The 12,015-nt window shown below is 36.4% G+C and overlaps 1 protein-coding gene across 1 annotated transcript in view; it reads right to left on the reverse strand.

Moving 5' to 3' along the window:
• The window catches only part of LOC132366734 (small ribosomal subunit protein uS2-like), a 34,166-nt gene extending 32,243 nt beyond the window's left edge, over window positions 1–1,923 (reverse strand). Inside the window, exons 1-2 of the mRNA XM_059924316.1 lie at window positions 1,877–1,923; window positions 1,273–1,373 (exon numbers count right to left, since the gene is read on the reverse strand). Of these exons, the coding sequence (XP_059780299.1) occupies window positions 1,273–1,373; window positions 1,877–1,923 (148 nt within the window). The remainder of the gene's footprint in view (window positions 1–1,272; window positions 1,374–1,876) is intronic.
• Window positions 1,924–12,015: the final 10,092 nt, after the last annotated feature.

The raw sequence follows: 12,015 nt of genomic DNA on the forward strand, positions 1-12,015 counted from the left end.
GCAGTTCAACATCTCAAGAAAACCTGTACCATGCATAAAACTCTTTTCTCGGGGTCCACTTTCTACAAACCTTTTTCTTTTTTTTTTTTTATCACTTTCTGTATCCATCATTTTATTTTCCCATTCAGAAACAGCCACCTGTATGTCAGACCTACTTCCTTTTTCTTTAATAAAATGTAATTCCAGTCCTCATACCTTTTTTTACTAAAAACACATGTCCTCTTTTCCTTAAGCAACCACGAACGGTCCTTTATATCAGCAGTCTGTAGATTGGTAAACATAAATCACCCAAAGCTCTTATCTCATTTGCATTTTCTTTCCTTAAAAGTTTCTTCACATTAAGTTACTTTCCTTGCTGACAAATTTGCAACAGATATAATAAGATCTTATTTAGCTTATATTAAGCCTAGGCACAATAAAAGTATTACACTTAATGTTGATGACTTCTAAGACATGTCTATATTAATTAGATTAACAAACATTAATACCAGGTATCAATTTAATATTGAATATTTCCCAGTTCGCATGAGACTGAAATTCATTTAGCTTAATTTCTCTTGTATTTAGAATTGTTTGATTTGTAAACACTTTTCTTTAAGCATTAGAGCTCATGTATAAATTAACCTCAGCAATGTTATCCAAAGATAAAGCATACTGAGACATACACATATACCCAGACAGACAGAGATCTCATAGTTTCCGCTTGAGATTTAAAATGTCTCTTGGTCCCTTTCCTTTTTTTTTTTTTAAATATATTTCCCATAATTTCTTTGTAGTTATTCCATTAATCTTTCCTCTTGTCATTCCGCTCTTAAGGAGGGCTAAGAACATTTCTTTCCGGGACACTCTGTCTGCTCGCCTCACTTTCCCTTTCTCTTCTTTCTTTTCAAAGTTCCATTCTTCCAAGTCTCCTAATTGTTGTACTTTATCAAGGACTTCAGAGATGGGATTCCCTGTCTCATTTAGCAGGAGGGTCAAAATTACATGTTTGTAACAAAGAGGAGCAGTCTTAAAAACTTTATTTCTTATTTGAATAGTCAGGGAAATGTCAGTCATGTTATCCGGATGTCCAATAAAAATAGCACATTTCATAGCCTCTTCCTTTAGTCTCTGGACACAGTCCTTAATAGTGTACCAGGGAAGGTCACTTCCAGGCCAAGCAGACTCTATAGGGTATTTATTAAGGCACCGTTCAGCGACTATTTCCAGGAGATTGGAGTCACCTGGGTGATTGGCTTTGTCTCTGAAAGCCTGTTGCTCAAGAGTCATTACTAATGGTGCCGAATTTATGGGCATCTCCATCATCAATCAATATTCCGGCGGCCCCGGCATCATAAACACGAACCACCCAAGTAACTAAAGGTTCTCCTGATCTTTGAGTTAAAAGCCCTAAAATATCATTAATTTCATATTGAGTATAATCCTCCTGGATACCCTTTCTTATTACATTTCCCTGAGCATCAGTTTCCATTTTTTGCCACCAAGCAGGCTATGCCTTAAAGTTAGGAGGTTTAAGTTCTTCCTTCGACTGAGGTGGGGCTGACTTCCAACCCAAATCATCATTTTCATCAGATTCTGATTGTGAGCTATCATCCCAGATATCTGCATCCCAGGTATCCTGGGTCCCAGTCTACCCCAGCTTTAGCTATAGCCAGATGTACTCTCTTTTTGTTTCCTTTGCCCCGCCACTTTCGATATTTGGCTTGGGCAACTTTAACAGCGGCTTTTTCGGCTATGTACTGGAAAGTGGAGACCTGATCAGCTAGAATATAATTTTGACATTGAAGCATGGACGATCATCCTTGTAAGTCACATAAATCTTTTTCCAATTGAACTTTCTCTTCAGCCAATTTCTGCTTAGTCTCATGTACCTTACAGTCGGCAGAAAGGAGGATCCAGCCTCTCCGTCTCAGTGCGGTACATTCTTGCCCTTTCTCTATCTGCGTGAGCTGTAAACAATTACATCCAAAGGTTTGGCTTGCTTTAATTTAGATTCCCAGTTCTCACACAGTCCAGTTGATGTGCCCCACTCTGCCGCTAATGAACTGTAAGGGAGCTCGTCCCATCCTGGAATAAAAACGTGATTAACTTTAACTTCCTTCCTTTTATTTTTTATTTTATTTATTTTTTTATTTTTAAAGATTTGTCTAATGACTGGGACCTCCAGAGCTGCACTGGGGTTTTTTTGTATTTTTGTTTTTTAATTTATTTATTTTTATGGCTGTGTTAGGTCTTCGTTTCTGTGCGAGGGCTTTCTCTAGTTGTGGCAAGCGAGGGCCACTCTTCATCGCGGTGCGCGGGCCTCTCACTATCGCGGCCTCTCTTGTTGGCAGAGCACAGGCTCCAGACGCGCAGGCTTGGTAATTGTGGCTCAGGGGCTCCGCGTCATGTAGGATCTTCCCAGACCCGGGCTCAAACCCATGTCCCCTGCATTGGCAGGCAGATTCTCAACCACTGCGCCACCAGGGAAGCCCCCTTCCTTCCTTTTAAAGAGAGGCATTTTGCTCTGTTAATCCTGCTCACAGCTCCAATTAATGTTTTGCCCAAAGCCTGCTTTCGGTTTTAAGGTTCGTTGGATTCACTGACAAAATAACCACTCATTTCACACAAACAGCTTTAATCAACTCTTTAATGAAAGGTGATTTAACTTAATTTTAATATACAGTCATTAGAAGGAAAGGAATAAGAATATTAGAGGAAAATAACAGGGTATACATCACCGAATTGGGCCGACACCTACTTCCAGATCCAAACAGTAGCTGGGAAGTACCGAGTGACAGCAATCTGGAGCCCCAGTTGGGAAGGGTCCTGGGCGGTGCGTCCACCCCACAGGTGAGACTTCAGATTGGAGTTCTGGGGGCTTCCGTGTATAATTCCAAGCTTCAAACTGATATCATCAGTTTGCCTGCAAAAATGCAACTCTGGATTCACTTTAACAATGCTGTTGATTTCACCATGTGTGAGTCACAAGATTTTCCAGACCCCAGGGCTCAAGAAATTCCAAGACCCACTCCCTTTCTTATCCTAGGTGCTGCTTGACTTGCTAGCAGCAATTATTAGGTGTGCAAGCAAGTGCACAGTCCAGGCAAGGCCACAGGTCGGGCAGAGGCCTGCTTCTGCCTCTGAAGCCTGAACAAGACTACTGGTTTGTCCAACACATGTTAAACATAAGAATTCACTTGGTGAGAAGGAATTAGGAAGGACTTTACAGTTGAAGCAAAGCTTGATCAGCACACATGTATAAAGGAGAACAATAGGATTAGGCAACCACTGGGAGACTAAAACTCAAGTTGCGGAGGAATGGAAACAATGGGAGTGGTAGGTGGGAGCCAGAATATGATGTGACTTGTAGACCATGTAAGGAGTTCAGCTTTGTCTTGGTCACTGAAAATTATTAAGTAGTTACATTAGGACATTTTTGTGCTAGAAAAATAGCCAGAGCAAAATGAAAGATGGAGTCATTCTGTGTTATTATCCCAAACAGGGGGTTGAATCAAACATGTAGATCTCATTTCTGGCTCTATTTATCTTGACTTTCTCATATTATCCTCTAGTATTCCTTTCCAGGAGAGAGATCTTGAGAAAGATGGAAAATTAAATTAGATTGAATGTAATAAAAAAGACAGCATTCTCTACATGTAATATTAGAACCACATTGTCCATAAATCACAATATTTTTGTCATGTAAAGGGAATGCACCTGATCTTTGGTGTCCTGATTTATGTATATATCTGGAAAACTAAAGGTGGTATGCACCTAAACAAATGAGGAATTGACTAATTTTGGAATTTCCTTTTCAATTAAATATAATCTTAATTTCCTAATCAATATCTTTTCAAAGATGGCATAGCTTATATTCTTTATATGTACTAAATACAGAACAAGTTAACCTTTTGTAAACTAAAATATCTAAAAGTACTCTAAGTTTGTTTAAACTATTTTAAGAAATTCTTTTGTAAGAAAAATACTTTCCTGGGACTTCCCTGGTAGTCCAGTGGTTAAGAATACACCTTCCAGTGCAGGGAATGAGGGTTCAATCCCTGGTCGGGGAACTAAGATCCCACATGCCTTGGGGCAAATAAGCCCGCGCACCGCAACTACTGAGCCCGCGTGCTGTGGAGCCCACGTGCTGCAACTAGAGAGAAGCCCCCGCTCCACAATGAAGAGTCCGCACGCTGCAGCAAGAGATCTCGCATGCCACAATGAAGATCCCGCATGCCGCAACTAAGACCTGATGCAGCCAAGTATATAAATAAAGAAATAAATATTAAAAAAAAGAAAGAAAAATACTTTCCTTTTCATGTTAGAGCTAGAATATCCAAGTGTGACTATAAGGTGTTTTTGAAAAAAGAACCCTCATTTTTCCATAAGAGCATTTAATGAGTGGCTTTATTTTTACATATGGTTTGCCAAAATGATATAGAACTAATAGAAATACTTAAAATCATCAAATAATTTGAAATAGGCCATCTCATCAATGACTGAGACATCAGAATAATAATGTTTCTATTGTCTTGGAGCTTGTAGTGGAATCTTTGGGGAATAACTTTGCAAACAAGAAGTATAAATTTCTTATTCTTTACAGAAAATGAATAAATCAATGAACTGAACATATAAATGAAAATTCAGTGTACATTACTAAATTTTATTTTATAAAATTTAAACTAGGCCAAACTCTAATGTGTAGAAAATAAAGCAAGACATTATGTCTGGAAGAACTTCTAATTAAAGTTTGTATCCAAAGTTATATTTTTGAGAATAATATGTGAAATTCTGAAGATAATAATTCTTTGAATTAAGCCAGTCAGTTTAATAATGTTGATGATTTATGCCATTTGGGATGATATCTATGAATATATATATCTATATATCTATATATATATCTATATATAGATATATAGATATATATATATATATGTATCCACAAGTTTTGGTATTCTTAGGACTGAAACCTAAAACTGAAAATGTTCACAGGCTGCTGCTTTGATGCTTTTTGGAATTTTGAAAGGCAGATTAGTATTAGATCAACACCTTTCCCCCGGGCTCTGAATTCATTTACTTGACCAATGTCTCTAAATTAAAGGAAAATTTTTAATAATCAGTTGTGAAAAATTATATTACTGGAGTGTATTAAATCAGTAAAGCCATGCTGTGGTGGAGGGAATGCTAATGCGTAGCATCCTGAACAATTTATGCAAATTATAGCATATTTTGGGAAACCATGGATAGATTCATAAAAGGATGAGTAAATTTTCTGGGGTTTAGAGTCATAGATGCTCACTAAGTGAGCACTAAGTGTAGGAGAGACAATAAAAATGTTAAAATTTTTGATTTATAGGTTCCTAAAGCCCCTTAGAGTAAACTTAGTTGGATTATCCACTTGGTCAGTAATCACTTTGACAATATTCTTTAAAAGAGTATTGATAGCTCTGTTTTTCTTACACTGATTTAAAATCGGCTTCTATGTAATTTTCACTGATATAGAACTTTGTAAGTTTGGAAAAGTTTGAAATAAACATTAATTATTTTCCTCCTGGTATAAACCACGTAAAATTAACATCTGAAATCTATATTTACCTTCTTCCAAAATGAGAAATGATGAGGCACAATAAGCTGTTGTACCACAGAGCTCTAGTGCCTGCCCAGGTTAACCCATTGACACAGGAGAAATAGTCCTTTGAGACCTGGGATTGTGCTGGGAGAATAATTCACATACAAGTGCCTGTCATGAGATGGGGAGGGGAGATATAACAGAAGGTCATAGTGTGTTTTGCACCCCCTCATGATCCCAACCCTTGCCTGTCATCTTGTGTTCCACTGTTAATGGGCATGCTATAGGCTAATCAACCTAATCCAGTCTCATTTTTACTCTCCATCAAAGTCTCTCATATTACTATCTTATATTACTCCTATTGTAATTTAAGGACATTTTAAACCAATTGCCTTTTGATTGGTTCTCAACAGAGAAGAATAGCTAATTAACAGTGTCTGTGCAACAAGTGATTAGCTGTCCTTTTCCATGGTAAATAATAGAGTATGACTTTGTTTTCATTCATGTCTTGAGCAACAGGAATTTCCTGCCTATTTCATAAGGATGTTGAAAGGATTCATCAGTTAGTGTACATAAGATTCTTTAAGCTCCACAGAAGAAAGTTGTTACACATAAACATAAAATTTCCACTAGGAAGAGAAATTACGAAGAGAATGCCTCAATGTCTCTTTTTACCATACTTACACTGTCAATTTTATTTTTTCAATTTTTACTTATTTATTTATTTATTGGCCATGCCACGTGGCTTGTGGGATCTTAGTTCCCCTACCAGGGATGAAACCCGGGCCCGTTGCAGTGGAAGCTTGGAGTCCTAACCACTGGACCGTAAGGGAATTCCCTACACTGTCAATTTTAGATATCAAAGTGTGGGCTCTGTTTTCATTTTTTGGATTAGGGCTCTCCAGGAAGTGAAAATAGTGGATTAAGTAAGAGTGAAATAAGGTCTATAGTTCCCTGTGCCCTCAGTGGGTAACTTTCATATTGATATCAATGATATTTTAAACAATACACAGATTTTTTTTCCTCTCAGGCACAATACAGTTTTATTTCTTGAATTTTATAAGAAATGTTATCTCAAATACGCAAAATCAGAAACATGTGCTTTAGGGCTAATAGTATTGCTGTTCTATAAGGTCAGCTCCAAAGACTACATAAAGCTTAGCTAATTTAAAATGAAATAGAAGGGACTTCCCTGGTGGTGCAGTGGTTAAGAATCTGCCTGCCAAGGCAGGGGACACGGGTTTGAGCCCTGGTCCAGGAAGATCCCACATGCCACGGAGCAACTAAGCCCGTGCACCAAAACTACTGAGCCTGCGCTCCCACGAGCCACAACTACTGAGCCCGTGTGCCACAACTACTGAAGCCTGTACGCCTAGAGCCCTTGCTCCACAACAAGAGAAGCCACCACAATGAGAAGCCCGCACACCACAACGAAGAGTAGCCCTTGCTCGCTGCAACTAGAGAAAGCCCGTGCACAGCAACGAAGACCCAAAGTAGCCAAAAGTAAATAAATAAATACATAAATAAATAAAATGAAATAGAAGCAGCTGTTCTAAGGAATGCAGTATATAAGCTCTCATTTAAGGTTATGTTGTATTTCTATTATTAATTTTAACTGTGTGTTTTGAGAGAAAGAATTTATTAAAGAAATAAAACCTGGTTTTGCAAATGTTCTGTAACCATACTAAAGTAGACAGTGCATGAAATCATAAAACTCAATTGTAGTCTTTTCTCTCCCTTTTACAAAAAGGAGCATGGATTGTTTTTTCTGCAGTAGAGGTTATTATAAAATTATTTTTTTCTTCAAGCTAAATTGCAAAATGAACTAAATACTGAGAATTATATTTCAGACCATATGACTTCAAGATTGCTTTGACAAACTGAAAGGAGGTACTTTGTTTTTTTAAGAGGTTTAACATGCTCTTTCCTACTACATGCAGCTCTAAGCTTAATTACAAACACAATAAAGGTATGGACTAGTGGCAAATTATCTAGACAACTCGTCAACCAGATCTTAAAAGTGGATTGGTACTGGCATTTTCTTGATTTGAAGTTAAGAGCTATCTTGGGTCCTTCCCTTTTTCTTTTTTTTTTGGTCTTTATTATTATTATTTTCCTAATTTCTCTTGATGTACTGCTGATGTGTGACTCCGGTGTACTGTGAAACCTGGATATCCGTCTCAAAATTTTTTTAGAGTTTTTACACCAGCATATATTTCTTTTATTATTAGAAAAAGTAAAGGTTAATATAATTGCCATATTGATATAGAAAAGTTTTTCATTTTTAAATGTTTTTTGTGTCTATTATTTAATTATTATGAGGAACCCTAAGAATTGAACTAGCTACATACACCATTGATTTTAATATTTTGAAGAATATTTTCTGGGATATGAGTGGTGATATAATTCACAGCACTATTACTATATTCTACATATGTTGCACTATTGAGTATCTGTGATATACTTGTATTAATAACTGATTCTTTCTAGGATAGCATTTTGAAGATTAAAATGTTAAATAAATGAATCAACAACAAATAGAGAATGAATACTTTATCAATCTATTTAACATACTCTCATCTGCAGTTTGTCCTAGATTGTGCAAATGCTCATGAGATGACAGTGTATTCCAATCCAGAAGTAAATAGCAAAGACAATGAGTTAGAATACATTACAATGATTATGTAGAGTAAATAGTTATGCCCTGAGTCAAATCAAGGCATGTGGACAGATAGGTTTACTCAATAATATTCTAAAAGGGCCATGATGGATTGTCATATTCAATTATGGAAGCTACAACTAAGTAGGTTAGTTTCCATGATCTTATTCCGTTTTGAAATTTATACACACACATTCCTAGGGTAACGAACTGGGTGTGGTTAGGAGAGCAATAGTAGGTACAATCTCTCCTCATTCACCTTTTCCCAATATTGGGAGCAACATTACCATTCACTCTGCCTTTGATTATTTGGGTGCTTATAATTAGTTCATCTTGGGTGCTTTTTTGGTTTTTAGAGTTGTAGTAAACTTTCTCCAAAAAAATGGCATCAAACTGAGACGCTGAATATGGGTTAAGCTTATTTGGCAAGAGTTTGGACTTCAGTGGTGTTTGGATTGATTTTCTTTTCTCTTTTTTTAAAATTAATTAATTAATTTATTTATTTTTGGCTGCATTGGGTCTTCGTTGCCACATGCCAGCTTTCTCTAGTTGCAGCGAGCTGGGGCTACTCTTTGTTGTGGTGCGCAGGCTTCTCATTGCGGTGGCTTCTCCTATTGCAGAGCATGGGCTGTAAGCACACGGGCTTCAGTAGTTGTGGCATGCAGGCTTCAGTAGTTGTGGCTTGTGGGCTCTAGAGCGCAGGCTCAGTAGTTGTGGCACATAGGCTTAGTTGCTCCGCGTCATGTGGGATCTTCCCGGACCAGGGCTCAAACCCGTGTCCCCTGCATTGGCAGGCGGACTCTTAACCACTGCGCCACCAGGGAATTCCCTGGATTGATTTTCTGAAATAAGATTGTTAACTTCAGTTTCATATCTTCGTAAGAAAAATGTATTTCAAATATGTTATTTTAAATCACTAAAATATAAGCATTAGTACTTATCATTTGTCATGCACTGTTCTGGGTACTTGGGAATTTAATAGTGCACAAAATTGCCAAAAATCTCTGCCCTAGTAGAGCTTGCACACTAGTGGGGGATAAATGATCCTGGAGTTTAGGTCAATAAACAAGACATTTAATACAGAAATATGTAAAGAGGATAATGTTAAAAGTTGGCGGAGCAGGTTGCAATTTTAAATAGGGTAATTAGGATGAGCCCCATTGAAAAGCTGACATTTGAGCAAAGACTTGAAGAAAGTGATTTATTTGGTTCTTTGTGGGCACTGCTTTCCAAGGCCCTAAGTCAGGAGCTTGTTTATAATGTTGGAGAAATAGCAAGAAGACCAGTGGAATAAAAGAGGGGGAGAGTAAGAGATAAGGTCAGAGAGCTAATAGAGAAGGAAGAGGAAGATTATGTAGAGCTATAGGGCCTTTGCATCATATTCATATAGAATAACATGGTCTTATGTTATATCTAGGCCACTTCCAGCACACTGTTTTTTATAGCTTAGGGAAATGTGGAATCATTGAACAATTTTGAGCTGAGAAGTGACAAGATTTGGCCTACATTTTAAAAAGATCATTGTGTTTAGAAAAGGCATAGCAGTGAGCAAGGGTGGAAAAAGGGAAATTATTTGAAACGTTATCAACTAATCTAGGAGATAGATTATGGTGACTCAGACCAGAGTTGTAGCAGAAGTGATAAGAAATCACCAGATTCTGAATATATTTTGAAGGCAGAAACAACAGCATCTCCTGAGAGATTGTTTGTTCATTATGAAATGGTAAGGCTAAGGGTGGAGTGGGTTGGTGAGGAAATAGCTGGAGTTCAGTTATGAACATGTTAATTTTGAGAATATCTTTTAGATAGCTAAGTAGAAACATTAAGTACTGAGTTGTGTGTATGAATCTAGAGTTCCAGAGCAAAGTTTGGATTGGAAAATTAAATTTGGGAGTTACTGGCATATAGATGGTTTTTATAGTTATGAACCTAGGTGAACTCACCAAAGGCAAGGTATAGATACAGAAGAGAAAGGGATCATAGAGTAACCCAAATCCACTCCAACATTTAGAAGTCAAGAGGAGAGAACAACCATCAAGGGGGGTTGAATAGGAGAGAGAAATAATGTAGGAGGAAAATCAAGAGAATGGTATTTTGGAATTGAAGTGAAGAAAGTATATTAAAGAAGAGGTATAATCAACTAAGTTAAATGCTGCTGAGAAAAAAAAGAGGATGAGCATTGACCATTGGATGTAGAATCATGGAGGTTGTGAGGATTCTCCAGATGAACAGAACCAATAGGATGTATCCCTAATTATCTATCTATCTATCTATCTATCTATCTATCTATCTATCTATCATCTATCTATCTATCTAACTATATCTAACTGAGAGATTTATTTTAGGAAATTGGCCTCCTCAGTTGTGGGAACTTGTAAGTCTGAAATCTGCCAGGTAGGCCAACAAGCTAGAGACCCAGGAAAGAGTTGATGTTGCAGTGTTCAGTCCACAAGCAGTGTAGTGGCAGAATTCCTTCCTCAGGGGAACTCAGTCTTTTCTCTTTTTTTTTTTTTTTTTTTTAATGTTTAAATTAATTTTTTATTAGGTAGTATTAAAATTAAATTAAATTAAATTAAAAACACAGTAAAAAGTCTATACCATCCTTTTCCCCATATGCCTAGTACTCACTTTATATTCTTTTTTTTTTTTTTTTTTTTTTTTTCACACACACACACACACTGTATTTTATTTTTACAAGAGATAAATCGACTGACACCAAGCATTGTACATGGATGACCACAACAAAAGCAACAATGATTGCAATTACCAAACATGAAACACACTCATACTATGTCATAGTATTGACATTCAGTCCAGTAATCCTCCACTGTAACAGCTCCTTTACTTTGCAGTGAAAATTGATTTGTATATTCTTTGCCTCTGAGTCCTTGTGGAATTTTTTTTTTTTTTAAATTCAGACAGAAAGTCACAAAAATTATACTCATCCTCATCAGTTCACTCAGTCCCATGTAATTAATTTTTTTTTTCATCTTGATCTTTTGTTAGCACTTTTATGAGTTCATCAGTTTTTCATTAGAGTTCTGAAAATGCTTATTCATTCAGTTCAGCAGTACAGTCCGTTACCAGAAACCTGTACTTGTCAGAGTCTTTTCCATGTATTTCTTGAAGATGAAACCCTTTTATAGGAACATATTTGCAAAATCATCAGAGTACACCCAGAACTGTCTGTAAATGACAAAAGACTTAAAAATGACCACGGTTAAAGATTTGATGACAGTTCATAATAATGCAGTTGACAAGAAAATTAGTTATTTCTGAGATATACATTTTAAAGTAATAAATAGGATTATTACTTATAACATTATACCAGAACATATAAGATTTTTAGAAATTTCATGTAATGTCTGAAACATTTATATTAACATATTTCCATACATATTTCCATACAAGTACAAATATAAGATTTTTAGAAATTTCATGTAATGTCTGAAACATTTATATTAACATATTTCCATACATATTTCCATACAAATACAAATATGATTTTTAGAAATTTCATGTAATGTCTGAAACATTTATATTAACATATTTCCATACATATTTCCATACAAATACAAATATAAGATTTTTAGAAATTTCATGTAATGTCTGAAACATTTATATTAACATGTTTCCATACAAATAACCCAATGAAAGTTTAGTATTAGTTGTTTTGTTTGTTTTTTTATACTGCAGGTTCTTATTAGGCATCAGTTTTATACACATCAGTGTATACATGTCAATCCCAATCGCCCAATTCAGCACACCACCATCCCCACCCCACCGCAGTTTTCCCCCCTTGGTG

Source organism: Balaenoptera ricei, chromosome 5 (genome assembly GCF_028023285.1).
Source record: "Balaenoptera ricei isolate mBalRic1 chromosome 5, mBalRic1.hap2, whole genome shotgun sequence".
Classification (NCBI taxonomy): Eukaryota; Metazoa; Chordata; class Mammalia; order Artiodactyla; family Balaenopteridae; genus Balaenoptera; species Balaenoptera ricei.